The 14,396-nt window shown below is 48.8% G+C and overlaps 1 protein-coding gene across 3 annotated transcripts in view; it reads left to right on the top strand.

The window, feature by feature from the left end:
• NF1 (neurofibromin 1) overlaps nt 1-9,086 on the top strand; it is a 71,140-nt gene extending 62,054 nt beyond the window's left edge. For 2 of the 3 annotated variants that reach the window (XM_064728953.1, XM_064728952.1), the window contains 9 exons: nt 346-481; nt 1,233-1,390; nt 2,240-2,362; nt 3,044-3,171; nt 3,625-3,725; nt 4,180-4,322; nt 4,430-4,476; nt 5,092-5,308; nt 7,905-9,086. In XM_064728953.1, coding sequence (XP_064585023.1) covers nt 346-481; nt 1,233-1,390; nt 2,240-2,362; nt 3,044-3,171; nt 3,625-3,725; nt 4,180-4,322; nt 4,430-4,476; nt 5,092-5,308; nt 7,905-8,047 — 1,196 coding nt within the window. In that variant the 3' untranslated portion in view covers nt 8,048-9,086. The remainder of the gene's footprint in view (nt 1-345; nt 482-1,232; nt 1,391-2,239; nt 2,363-3,043; nt 3,172-3,624; nt 3,726-4,179; nt 4,323-4,429; nt 4,477-5,091; nt 5,309-7,904) is intronic. The other variant, XM_064728954.1, reaches the window with a different exon arrangement.
• The last annotated feature ends 5,310 nt before the right edge of the window (nt 9,087-14,396 follow it).

The raw sequence follows: 14,396 nt of genomic DNA, 5'->3' as shown, positions 1-14,396 counted from the left end.
CTTTGGCACTTCTTCAGGGAGGCTGGAGGTTTCTTGGTGTAAATAATCCAGTGTATGCCTGACAGCCTTCAAGTTTCCAGTGGTCTGGACATAGAAATTATGAGCATGTGAGGGCAAATTTGTAAATCTTGTCATTGTAACTGGCTGGGAAACAGAATTCTTTTTAAATTATCTGGTTTTAATCTGTACATTCCCTAAGGTGTAGCTGCAGCTCAGTGGTGTTGGTGTAAAGGTACGCTGATGCCTGTAAGAAATGCAGAGGGCTGGAATATTGTTTCCCTGCTGACTGTTCTGCTGTGAAAGCTTGCCTTGCCTTGCCTTGCCTTGCCTTGTGTGTGTTCGCAGCCCTGCTGACGGTGTCGGAGGAGGTGCGGAGCCGCTGCAGCCTCAAGCACAGGAAGTCTCTCTTGCTGACAGACGTGTCAATGGAAAATGTTCCCATGGACACATTCCCCATCCATCACAGTGACACTAGCTATAGGTTGGTTGTCTCACTTTTAGATCAGTTACCTGCATTGCAAAGCCTGGTTCCTGTAGGGAGTGAGCTGAGCCCCACTGATAGCGCTGAGTCCTTGGGCTGTGGGGGCTCCTGGGCAATTTCCTCCTTACACTGGGGTCAGGAGTCACAGAAATTTGGATGTGCAATTCATGCAGATTTAGTTTTCAGAGCTTAACTGCTCTGGAGGCTGTTACGCCTTTTGCTAAAATCTTTCTACGAGACCTGATTTAATCTCATTTATATTTTAGAGGAACATTTTGTTTGTCCTTTTAAGAGCTCCAGGGCATGGAGCTGTCTGTCCCACTGGGAAACCTTGACACCTTGTTACAGCCTGTGTGCAGCCAGAGAGATCAGCCAGGAAATCAACTGGAAGTGCCAAGGAGAGCCTGTGTCCTCAACAGGGAGCACTTCACTCATGATCTCTCTTTTTAGCACTGAGATTGGAGTGGCTGATGACAAAATATATTTCATCTTACCCCATAGGCTGATTTGCTTGTGTTCTTTTCATGGCTTTATTTTTTATCCCTTCAGCATCACATTCACATCAGATTATTTGTTTTCAGTAGCCCAGACATCTTTGCAAGCAAAGTAATTGCTATTTGTTATGTGTTTTGGGGGAATTAACCAGGTAGGAAAGATGGGTTTAAGAAAGGATAGTTTGGCTGCTTGAAAAAGCTCTGCCTAAATAGCATAGTTTTAAGATTTTCTTAATTGAATTTCTCTGCACTTTCAGGACACTAAAGGAACACCAGCCCTGGTCATCCCCCAAGGGGTCAGACAGACACCTGGCTGCCAGTTACCCAACAGTGGGACAGATCAGCCCTCGCACCCGGAAATCCATGAGCTTGGACATGGGGCAGCCTTCACAAGCCAACACTAAAAAGCTTCTAGGTTATTAACATAACTAATTTATTGATCTGTCTACAGAATACCCTGGGAAGCGTTACTGGAGAAAAAATGTTCTTGTATTAGTTCTGGCTTTAAGGGCGTATTCCTGATTGAGAGGAATAAATGCAGTTTCTGCAAAATGCAAATTTCAGGGCACTGGACAGTTAAAGAGGACTCAGTTCTTTTGGCCATGATGGGGGAAGCAAGAGCGATGCTCAAGATGTGCATGTTGGAGTGGAGAAAACAAGATATTCCATTTCCCGAAGGTGCCTAGTGCCAGTTTTGTGCTCCCAGCCCTTTCCAGCAAACCCAGGAGGTGGATTTTTAGCTGCTCCATTGAGTGCTCTGGTTGGGGCTGGAGGAGTTGGTCCCAGAACATGGTAGATGTGTGTAAACAATGTGATTTGTACTCATGGCTTCTCAGTGCATCATGTTTACAACAAACTCATGTATCAGAGGAACAAGCTGAGTTGCTTTGCAGAACTTGTGGAAGCCCTTTGGCGTTACACAGGTGGAAGAACAGGGGCATTTCCTTCATTCCAGCCCTTTCCTGCTTCCTTTTCAGTAACCACGTCCTGGCATGTGTATTCCGTGTGGGGGCCAGGAGTCCATGGCATGCCCCCCTGACTAATTGCATGCTCCCTCCTGTGTATTGTGAAGCACTCTGGAAGCTGTGATGGAGAGCGGCATGGTGTGATCGTATTTTCTGTCCCATCCCTGAAAATGGTGAAAAGGTCCACAGATTCCTGTCAACACATGGTAGATAGGGGAGTAGCTTGGTCAGAAAATCAGAAAAAGTTAGAGTATGGATTTAGGTTTAATGTTTTTAATTGCTTGATAAATTGTTTTTAGGTACAAGGAAAAGTTTTGACCATTTGATATCGGACACAAAGGCTCCTAAAAGGCAAGACATGGAATCTGGAATCACAACGCCTCCCAAAATGAGGAGAGTAGCCGAAAATGATTATGAAATGGGTGAGACACAGGACTAACATTTTAAGAACAATACTAATTGCAAACGCTTTGTATATCTATACAAAGGGCTATTTCTAAATTCAGTGTTTACTTACCAAGGTTACTCCAAGGTAAGGGAGAAGCACTTTTCTTAGCAATGGCTTCTGCAGGGTGCAGCCTTCATATCTTTGGCAGCTGCACTGGAGCTGCTCAGTTTACAGGTGCAGAATCAGGGGCAGCTCTAAAGGACTGCATATAAGCGTGCAATGAAATAAATAGCATTTGGCCTTCTATAAGTTAATAAGCCCCAGCTGCAAATTCCTGCAGGAGATGGAACGTGAGCTGATGCCTGGAATGCCTCTCTTCATCTTCTCCCCCATCTGCTTCCTGTGCCCTCACCCCCAATTGCAATGCAAGACCAGGGTTCTTCTCTTGTATCTGCCTGACCCTAAATTTGGTACTTACACCCCTGGGCCTGTATTTCACTGAAGAGGAAATTGGGGTTTTTGTTTGCCATCTGATAACACATCCCATGTAGTGGTGCAGTGCTGCTGCCCTCCAGCGCAGTCGTTGCTTTGACCTTTGTGACGGGGCCGGCGAGCTCTGAGGTTTGCACATGACTGACTCCGGTGTGCAGAACCTGATTCTGTCTTGCTTTGGGTTTCTTTTGCTCTGGATGAGTTGCTCTTTTTTATCTGGCAGAAACCCAGAGAATATCACCACAGCAGCACCCACACCTCCGGAAAGTTTCTGTTTCCGAGTCAAACGTCCTCCTGGATGAAGAAGTTCTGACTGACCCAAAAACTCAAGCTCTGCTGCTTACAGTTCTTGTAAGCTTTCTTCTGTGTGTTGTCTGCTATTTTCTGATGTCCTTTTAACTCCCAGCAAAACAAACATGTTCCTTGGAGTTTTTCCTGGCTAGTTTATGACAAACTATTTTGTATAACAAAAGGTTATTAATACATTATAGTTTAAAAGAAATGAGCATTATTGGAATCCCAGGATGATCTAGTTTAAAAGTCATTAACTAGTCAGAGGTGCAGTCTGGTAGCACTTTCTTCAGCTGTACCACTGCAGTTCCCACTCCAGCTACGCTCAGTTGTGTAAAACACTGATGAGATATATTTATTGGCAAAAGACGAATTGTTGCCAACTGGTCCTGTTGTTTCTCAACAGAGACATAAATCAATCTTTTCTAGCACTGCTTTCTGGTAGTCAGAAATGTTGAGCCCTTTCAGCAAAGGCTGTAACACCCAGGGCACTAACAGCTCCTTCCCTGGCAGGCCACGCTGGTGAAATACACCACGGACGAGTTCGACCAGCGCATCCTCTACGAGTATCTAGCAGAGGCCAGCGTTGTCTTCCCAAAGGTCTTTCCTGTTGTGTGAGTACCTGAAGTTGTGGTTACAATAACTCTTCTTTTACAATGGCTCTTCTTTAGAGCTCTCTGGTCCAGGAGCACTAGCTCTACGAGGCACTAGCTCACATGGAGGTTACAGGCTGCAGTCTCTCCATGCTGGTTGATTTTAATTTGTGCCCCGGGTGTTTCAAATCTGATTTAAAGCCTAGTGCAGGTGCTCTTTGGGTGTTTCTTTAGACACCTGTTGTAGTTTTGCTGGAGTGAATATGTGTAAAGGAAACCCAGCTGTCAGAGCAGGTGTTCACAAACCGACCTGAGCACATCATTAGAGTCCTCATGGAACAGAGTTGGGAATTGTGTTCTGAAATCACTGCTGGGGCAAAAATCCCACCTGAAGTGCTGGTTGCTAAAGTCAGTTGGGAACTGCAGGTTTATTTTATTTAATGACCAAAAACTAAGCCACTTTTCCTTTCCTCAGGCATAATTTATTGGATTCCAAGATCAATACCCTTTTATCGCTGTGCCAGGACCCAAACTTGTTGAATCCAATTCATGGGATTGTGCAGAGTGTTGTGTACCATGAGGAGTCTCCACCCCAATACCAAACATCCTATCTACAGAGTAAATATTTTTCCTGTTTTTTAAAAAAGTGCTGTACTGGGAGCACTCTCTGTTCTCTGCCAGGTGGGAGCTGGGCTTTCATGGTGGTGTTCCATTTGTTGTTGCAGGTTTTGGATTTAATGGGCTGTGGAGGTTTGCTGGCCCCTTCTCCAAGGTAAGAGCTCTGTGGGGTCTGGGCTGTTTGACCTTTCTGGGCACGTTGGCTGCAGCAAAGATGCTCATAAGGAGCATCATCCTCATATGAGTGAGGAGAGAGCATCAGGGCACCTCCAGGGCTACAACCAGCGCTGGGCCTGCAGCAGGTGCTGTGATAGATAAGTTACCAAAGTGGGGTAAAAGCAGCCAGGTGTGTGAGTGCAGCTTTTCCTGCTCCCAGGGTCAGTTCATTACATTTATCTGGCAGGGTAGGGGTTAATTTAGTAAGAGTGATGATTCCAGGAGGCTAAATTTTGTGTTGGAGCAGAACCAGTGGAGCACTGCCCGTGTGTCCAGCCATCCCAAGGGAGGTGGCCCAGGTGTGGGGCTGGGGCAGGGGCTCTGCAGCCCCTTTTCCTGCCCTGGGCTCCCACACACTGAGGTCACACTGACACCTGGTCTGCAGTGTGGACAGTTAGATTGGTCTGGACAAGGCCACAAATTGAGTTTTTACTGGTACATCAAATGCTCTTGAAAATCTGCAGGCAAAACAGAGGGACTTGAGAGTGAGCTCTGGAGCAAAGCTCAAACTGACAGTGGAAGGAACAACTTTTTTTCCCCCTATCTCCCACAGCAAACCCAAATCCCAGACTATGCAGAACTCATCGTAAAGTTCCTGGATGCGTTGATTGACATCTATTTGCCTGGAATTGATGAGGAAACCAGTGAAGAATCTCTCCTGACCCCCACCTCTCCATATCCTCCAGCGGTGCAGAGCCAGCTCAGCATCACTGCAAACCTCAATCTCTCCAACTCCATGACCTCACTTGCCACTTCCCAGCACTCCCCAGGTCAGTGCCTCTTCTGGTTCCATCTGGGTGGGGGAAATGGGGAATTTCCTGCTTTAGGAGCTTCCTTGGCTCTTTGGATGTGTTAATGTGTCAAACATTGGTGCATTGTGGAGTCAAACGAATATTAAATAGTTCCTGAGCTGTTACCCTGTTGATTCAGATCCTGGATTGTCTGCCAGGTCGCTCCATGTGAAGGGAAGAGAATTAAGGGCATCAGAACAGCAGCACCTGTATTGGAACATGTGTCCTGCAGGGGATCCCTGGCTCACAGGCACTGAGATGGTTTGTTCAGGGTTCAGAGGAGCAGCAGGAGTAAGGCAAGGCTGTTGGGATTATTTGGGAACGGGGGTTTCTTTGGGAACATACCTTGCAGTCAGTGTGGAAGGACATTCTGGGCAGCATCTTTCCCTTTGGAACAGCATCGGTGGCAGCTCCAGCAGTTCCTTTCCAAGGATGAGGTGGTGGTGCAGGATTGGGCTCTCTGCAAGGGAAAGAAGCATTTTGCTCTGCAAATGTCCTCCTTCCTTCTGCCCCACTTTCCATTCCCTCTTCCTTTACAAGCTGAGAGGAAGGAATTAATCCAACTCGTCAGACATTCCTTCCAAGTGCTGTGCAAACAGATGGCTTTTGTCAAAGGCTGGTTAAGAGTCTCCACAAACAGAGTTGGGAACTAGGGAACTTGTTCAGGTTAATAGTGAGTCTGAAACAGCACACTGCTGGCACTCTGAGCACTGTTTGCTTGGAAATTAAATTTAAAACACCAGTGTGAAGGCCACGTGTTCAGCAGCACTTCGTTAAAAGAAACATTTTCAGCCAAGTGAGTTTTTTTATTATGGCTACAAATACTAAGTTGCAGATACATGAAAAATTCATTTCTTGCATCTGGAAACAACTATGCAAGATCATTGTTTAGAAATGTTTTGTCTGTCACCATCTCTGTTCCTCTCCCTCCACTTCCCAGTCTCATGGACATTATTCACTTATGTTTATTTCTTTCATTCTGTGTCTGTGAAGCTTCTCTGCCTTGCTCTAAGTCTGCAGTTTTCATGCAGCTGCCTCATCCAGGTACTCTCTTCTTTCATCATATTTGCACGAAATGCTGCTTGAGCTGCGTCAGGGCCGGGCTGTGGCATGAGCAGCAGTTTCTGACACGGGAATGGCTTCAGCAAGTGCTAAGCTGGTGCATTTCTTGGGGGATGACAAAGTCACCCACAGCCTTGAGAATAAATCTGGCAACAAGAGGGATGCTTAATATGGAAATCACTCTGCTGCACGTGTGAAGCTGAAATGAACGGTTTGGTGTGAGCTCCTTAGGTTGGCCAGGACTCAGCTCTGACTGCAGGGACCCACGGGCAAACAGACACGAGTTTGGACTAAACTGCAGCAGACAGTGGGGCAGGAAATCAGGAGCTGCATGCTTCTGCATTTCTGCTTTGTGTGGAGAAGTAAGAAAAAGCTGCAGAAGAGGGGTTTTTGCTCGTGCCCATGGATTGTCCCTGTCCTCAGCATAGTTTGGGAGTTTTGTGCTGCCACCCACACCAGGAGAGGAAGGTGCAGGCTCTGGCCTGAGCCCTCACATTGTCCCCGTGCTGAGTGTGGAAGGTGTTCTTTGTTCTCACTAATGCCAACACCAGTTAATTTCTTGCACATAATTGTGAATATGTCACTTACAATAACAGAACTTTGTTCTAACCTTTCTATTTGCTGTCAGACATCCTAATTTTTGCTGCTGATTGTAGTTGTATCCTCTTGCATAAAACCACCCATCGTGCTCTTCATTGCTGAGGTGTTGGTGAGCACTCCCCTGACAGACTCAGCGTGGCAGCTGCACGCAGAGGCTGCTGCAGGGTTAACTCCCAGCACAGTCTCACGAGCAGCAATTGCTCAGGAGCAGGGCTGCGCTGAGCCAGCCCCGGGCTGTTGGGTGTGCAGTGACAGTGCCCAAAGCCACTGCTGAGGGCTCTAACGCTGGCGTTGGGTGGTGCTGTTGTGTCAGTGTGGGGTCTTCACTAAAGCACTTCAGTTTTGAGGTTTGTTTGATGGGAGACTTTTAGCAAAGCATAACAGAGTTTTGCTCTGAAGGACAAGGTCCTGCAGAGGACATGCAAAACTTCTCAGAAGGGTCTAAGTTTATGGGCACAAACCTGTCTGGTGCCATTCTCATCCTGAGCCCCACAAGTCTTCCTGCCACTGGTGGGGCTGAACTCAGCGCAGTTTTCATGAGGAGACCCAGCCTCAGTTTCTCTGTGCCTGTGTCCTTTCAAGACCCTCCTTAGGCAACTGTTTCTTTACTCATTAAGAGTCAGTTTGGTGGTTTGTGTTTTCCTCCTTCCTTCACTTAAGCAGACTTGTTTCCAGCCAGACCGCCAAGTTTTCTTGGTTTTACTCTCCCTTTGTCCCCTGCCGGCCGCACAGGCTGGAGGGCAGGAGCGGGCGGCTCTGCAGCCCTTCCCTGTCACCGATCTGTTTGGTTCTTTTGAAACTCGTCCCGGGGGAGGCGGGCGGAGCTCGGCGGGGTCGGGCGTCGGGGAGCGGCCCCTCCGGGATCCGCGGGGCTGCCGGCGGCGGGCTCAGCGCGGCGCTCGTGTCTCCGCAGGGATCGACAAGGAGAACGTGGAGCTCTCGCCCACCGCCGGCCACGCCAACAGCGGGAGGATGCGCCACGGCTCCGCCAGCCAAGTGCAGAAGCAGCGAAGCGCCGGCAGCTTCAAGCGTCACAGCATCAAAAAGATCGTGTGATTGTCGCTTTTTAATTTTATTTTTTTATTTTCGGACCTGACTGACACGCGCGGCCCCTCGCGAAGGGCCCTCCACCGGGTGTGATGCTGCACTTGACCTGTACAGTTCCCATCCAGCCGCGTTGCCAGATGATCAACTCCTGACCCACTGCCTGAGTTAACGCCTTCCTTCATCCCCTGCCGGGCTCCAGCCGTGTTCAGAGCCACGCCTGTGCCCCGGGCCAGGCTGCAGTTCGGTAGCGCTGCAGAGCCGCGTCCTGTTCCAGTCCAAAGCCATTCCCCAGCCCTGCCATGTCTGCTCTGGCCTCAGGTGTTCCTGCTAAGGGAAGTGTTGATCCTTAACCCCGTTTGCACGCCTCAAGGTAATAGTGGCTTCCTGAGCCAGGGAAGTTTCTCTAACCCTGGTTTTAATCCAAACTATAAGATTTTAGCTGTGTACTTTTTTTTTTACCACACTGAGAAGTTCATGATAGCTGCAGTACAAGGAGCTTAACAGAAGTGGTGGATTAGGTTAAATTTCAGGTAATTAGCAATAAAGGGGAGAGGAAAAGGAGGCTGCAGGAGTCCCTCATTCCCCAGACCAAGCTTCACACACTTGGACTGTACATGGACCAGACTGGACAAACTGGCTTTTTTCCCAAAGCTTTTTTTTTTTTTTTTTTTTCTTTTTTGGCTGTACTTTATCTTCCCTGAGGAAGTTGTACAGGGGAAAATCCCTGGGAACTGAGCCTCGAGCTGTCATTGTAGCACCTGCTTTAGTTCTGCCCTTCCCAACAATGTGCACCTTCAAGAGCTCCTGGCAGAATATCCAGTGGGGAATGGAGGGAAAATGGGATGGATTCATACCCGGCTCTGGGGGATAGTGTGTGGCAAAGCTGCCCCTGTGCTGCCCGAGCAGGGACAGAAACAGCCACGTCCGCTCAAGGTACATGAATTTAAATTAACTGACACTGTGTCCAGTCCCAGGGAGGTGTGGCGGAGGCGCAGGCCCCTCCCGGGCGGCTTCAGGGCTCCCGCGGGGCCCACACAAACCTGAGGCTGCGGTGCGGTCGACGCGGCGGTGGCAGGAGCGGTGCGCATGCGCGTGCGCGGTGCCGTGGGGCCGTGCGGCAGGCCCGTGCAGTGGTGCTGTGCCGCATTGCCGTGCGGCAGGCCCGTGCCATGGTGCCCGGTGCCGCAGTGTCCTGTGCCAGTGGTGCCCGTGCCGTGGTGCCCGTACCGGTGGTGCCATGCCGCAGTGCCGTGCCGGTGGTGCCCTGTGCCGGTGGTGCCGGTGCCGCGTGCCCGTGCCGTGCCGGTGTGCTGTGCGTGGTGCCGTGCCGGCAGTGCCTGCCGTGTGCGTGCCGAGTGCCCGTGGGGTCCCGCTGCGGGTGCCAGTGCCCCGCGGGCTGGAGTCCAGGCAGGGGCTGTGTCCCTGGGGCTCACACGGCTCCTGCTCAGAAACAGATCCGCTTCCCGGTTTCACATCCCTCTGCTGGGGTAGGAGTTAACAATCCTTCAATGGCTTTAAAGGAAAAAAAAGTATATCCATTAGATAAAAGCCAGTCCTCCAGTGCAATCGTTAGTGGCTTTCAGTAAATCAAACTCCACAGCTAAATTATTAGAGAATGGTACAATTAAGGGTTCCAATTTATTGCTATAGCACATAATTCCCATGTATCCACACAGTAACAATGTAACATTTATGTAAATAAAAATACCTTTATTGTATTGATTCATAAAATAACAATTTCTTTAATTTGTTTACAGTCCTGGAAAAACTATGAACACAAACTTCATATGCAAGTAGTTTGCCAAAACAAGAGGAAAACATAGAATTACAAGTCATGGAATAAACAGGCTAGAAAGGTGAACTGGTGCAATTACCCAGATGCCTCACTCGGGTGGTGCAGGCGCCAGGGCAGGAACGTGGTCACTGGTGACACAGAGTGGGGTCTAAGCAGGGCCACGAGGCTGAGCTGGGCCCAGGGACAGAGCAGGGCCTCAAGCCTTGGCTTTGGGGTCCCCAGGTTAGAAACCATTGTCACCTCACAGCTCAGATTGTGAGGAGCCACCCCTGGTGTCACTGGGGTTTGCACTGGGTTGTGCCCAGTCGAGCTGGTTTCAGCCCTTCCCGTTTTGCTGAGGACAAGGAATTGTAGAAGCCTGAGGATTTGTATGTAGGAGGAAAACAACCTCTTGTAAAGGTGGTGTGCTGTTTTCAGTTGTTTCTCATATGAGCAGGTCTCCTGCAAACAGGAACAGTAATTCCAGAGGAACTGCCTGACTGACTTTGTGTGGGCAGAGAGCAAGGCCTTCACTGTTGTGCATCGCCCATGTCAGAAGTGTCCCTCCATCAGAACTGCTGTGTTCTCTGCAGCACAGAGATGTGGCAGCAGAGGGGACAGGGATCAAAGTCACCTTCCCTGTGAGAACTACTCCAGCCTGTCAGTCCCAGCTGGAGAAAATGGTCTCTTCCTAAAGTCAGTGAACAAAATGAATTTCCTCTTTCCTGGAAGGAGTTGGTTGGAGTTTTCCCTGTGTGAGAGGTTCAGTGAGAGGGCCTGGACTCTGGCAGAGGTATCAGACACCTGTGCCAGGTAATGGGTGAATTGGGGTGTAAGGACTGCTGCTGGCCAAGGTTGGCTTTGGGATCGTGGGCCCTGATAGACAGGAACGTTGTCTCCTAGTACTGGTGCTTGGGAAGCTTGTGCTTGGCTCCCAGGGAACCATGGCCTTTGTGTAATGATTAAACTCCCATCAGTAATTAGTTGTTGAGTGCCTTACTGTCAGTACATCGCTCTCCTGCTCCCTCCAGCAGCCACTGCTGGGATTTGCCTCTTTTTCTTTCTCACGTCCTCCTTCCTTTGTTCTTTCCCTGTTTGAGCACTCTCCATCCCATCCCATCCCATCCCTGGGAGCTCTGCTCCCATCCCGGGCTGCTCCATCCTTTCTCCACCTGCTGCTCTGTTCTCTGGTGAGCAGCAGGTTGTTGCTGGTGACAGTGTGGGTGTGAGCCCTGACCTGACAGGGAGCCCCATCCCAGGGTCCCCAGTGCCCCTCGCTCCGGGCAGCCCGCGGGCCACTGGCAGTGCCTGCTGCTCCAGGCTCTGCTGCTCCAGGCTCTGCTGAGGGCTGGAGCTGCAGCCCCAGAGTCCCTGTGCTCTGACATGAAAACTTACAATTCAGAAAAATCCCATTGGAACACGTGGACCATGGAACGCCCTCCCGGGAAGCGTGTGTGGCCCCCTGGCTCAGAGCCCTTCCCTGCCCCACACTGACCACAGCTCAGTACTGTAAGGACAATTAACATTCTGTTTGTGTTTGTATTTTCCCTGACTTAAAGATAACTCAGTAGTATTTGAATAGTGCATAACCTACCTGTAATGATGCCGACGTTTCTGCTTTCCCATGCATGAGGTTTCCCAGGACAGGGAACGTTTCACTGAGTCTGAGGGCTGAGCCCCTGGCTCGTGCCAGGGCTGGCTCTGACCTGACCCGGGTTGTAGGTTTTAGGGCTTTTTCTGTTTCATTCTAAGGTTAATTTTTTCCGAAGTCACAAAGCACGTCCTATTGTTATGCAACAAACCACAGACAGTCACTCAGAGTGTTGGTCCCACCTTTTTTTTTATGCAGTATATTCACCTGTAAATAGGTTTTGTGTAAAATTTGACAGAAAAGTATATTTACTACACTGTAAATACATGTGACAATATATTGTATTATTTTGCTTTTTTTGTAAAGCAGTTAGTTGCTGTATATGTATAACATACAAATTTGATTATTCTAGTGTTAGTAACTGTTAACTACTCCTCTCCCTCCTGCTGGTGCATTCCATCATTTAAAGCAGAAGCTGTGTCCGACACACTCACCCTGTGTATGATCTCACTGCTTCCATCGGCCTCAGCTTCCCAGGGGTTTCCATGATGCCAGTCCTGGCCGTGCTCACAAAGCCAGCCTGGAGAGCCTGCTGGCCCCAGGCTGCTGGGAGCTGTGGGTCACAGTGGTGGAAACCTGCTTTCAGATAATTATTGTTCACCCCATTCTCCCCTCATGTATGTATTCCCCCTTTTTTTTTGAAGTAAAATGTAAATTCAACCTGCTCCCAGTTGTTTGGAGGTCATTCCGGGGCTGCAGGGTGAAGGTGGTGGACGCTGATGTCCTCTCTCTGTTGGAACAAGTTTGGGTGGGTTCTTTGGGGCTGAACCAAGGCACCCAGCCCAGTTACAGAGCCCAACACCCCACATTTCTGGGGAAATTCAGATTCCAGTTAAAATTGAGTGTCTGGGGTTTGTCTTCCCAGACTGGTGCTGCTCTGGGTGTGGGATCCTGCACAGATCTGAGATTGCCTGTGGTGACTGAGGAAGAAAAAAGCCCATTGTCATGAATTTCATGTCACTTTAATAAGATTATCATAACTGAATAATAAATCAGAATATTTCTTTTTAAAATGTAAATTTAATATTGTAATAAAACAGCTGCTTGGTCTTTAAAGAACAATTCAGTATAATTTGTCTATTTGAGCTTTTTTTGCCTAGAAGCTTGAGGTTTCAGCTGTCAGGCAACTTCTCTGACAAATGATTAATCACATCTATTTTTCTTTTAGGGGGATACATTACTTCCCCATTACAAGTGTATAAGTACTTATATTCTGACTTTGTGAATCGTAAAAGGATGTAAAGACACATTAAAGTGTGACTGCATTGACTTCTTCTGAGACATCTTATTGTTCCTGCACGGTGAACAGACAGACCTGCAGACACCTGGACAGGTGATTCCTGTTGTGCTGCTGCTGCCGGCCGGGGCTGCACCAGTGGAACAGCAGCAGTGTGTGAACTGTTAAATTTCATTTTCTTTATTCAGAGGAAATGTTCCTCAGTTCTGAGTTGGACCTGGAGTGGGATCCAGGCAGGAGCCAGCTCCTGGGCAGCACGTGCTCAATCACTGCTGTCAAAAACGTTCCTAAAGTTCCTCTTTTGAACAGTGGAACCTCCCAGCTACTCGAGATCACAATTACACTGTAGCCACAGGGAAGGAATGAAAGGAGAGTCTTATTTTAGTTATGTATGCAGTTGGAAAAACTGTATTTAGGGGAAAATTGCACTGTTGGAGCAGGCAATTCTGTCTAAGGAAATAGCTTCAAAATCCCTACCCAGCTGATGCTGCTGAAATATTTTACAAAGGAAAATAATAAAGTAACAATGCAGAACTTACTTGAACTTGGGGAATGGATTCTGTTCTGGAGCTGAACACTGCACAAGGAGGAAAAGCAAGCTGTTGATGGCTGAGCCCAGGATGGCTCAGAGCTGCTGGTGAAGGTGCCCCAGCAGTGTCCCAGGTGAGATTCCCGTTCCCTTAGGCCCTTGTGTAGGACTGGATTCTGCTTGGTCACTTACACCATGACCAAATGTGAGTCTGTCCTCCCCTTGGGCCCCTCTAAGGCCAGGGACAGAACACCCGCACTCAGCTCTGAGTGAAGGATGAGCCACCTGTGTGACAGAACGAAGGGCCAGAGCCAAGCTCTGCAGCTGGGCCCCTCTCGGAGCAGGGACCTGCCTGTCCCCCTAGCCGAGCTGCAGCTCTCAGGTGTGAGTCCTTCGTGCCTTGCAACAGGGGCTCCTCAGCTGCCTGCTCCTCTGCTCAACCAGCTCTCAAACGAAAATCACTCCTAGGCTTGTGTGGGTGGAAAGGGTACAAAAACAACTCTCATGATGTGACTTGTTCAAATAAGTATGGGTTTGTTCTTCAAAGGAATCATGAAAAAACCTCTGATGACAGGATCTTTCGGGATATTTAAATAACAGTGCTATAAATAGCCAGGAGTAACTATATGCTCAAGAAAATCCCCCTGAACTATTAAATAGTATTTTAGGGTTTTTTTTCTCAGAGCATACTGTCCTTCAGACAAACTGGAAATATCTGTTCTGCTGCTTCCACCCCCAGTTAGGTACTGGCAGAGCAAGGTCTGCCCAGGAGAGCTGGCTGTGCAGCAAGGCATGGTGCAAATGCTGAGGAGCTGCTCATCCAGCCCTCCTCCTCCTCCTCCTCGGGCTGTGAGGAATGAAGCCACAGGAGGTTCCAGCAGTTCTGGTCCCCGTGTGTGTGACACAGGCTGCGGCTGTGACCCGGACAGAGCCCTGTGTCTGACCACCAGGCACTGCACACGCTGGGATTGCCCAACGCTAACAGCCAAGGGTGCCTGTCCGTTGGGAACTCCTAACGGAAAAACTTCTGAGAGCCTCAGATTAGGGACATCAAAAGGGCAAAGTCCCAACACCGATGGATTTTTCCACTTCATGTGTGACACAATTTGGAGTTTTTAAGTGGGTATTTAGTATTAATTCCCAACTGCTATGAACAAAAAGATAAGA

Source organism: Zonotrichia leucophrys, chromosome 19 (genome assembly GCF_028769735.1).
Source record: "Zonotrichia leucophrys gambelii isolate GWCS_2022_RI chromosome 19, RI_Zleu_2.0, whole genome shotgun sequence".
Lineage (NCBI taxonomy): Eukaryota > Metazoa > Chordata > Aves > Passeriformes > Passerellidae > Zonotrichia > Zonotrichia leucophrys.
Note: the sequence above shows the minus strand (reverse complement) of the source record. Positions and strands in the feature narration are given on the sequence as shown.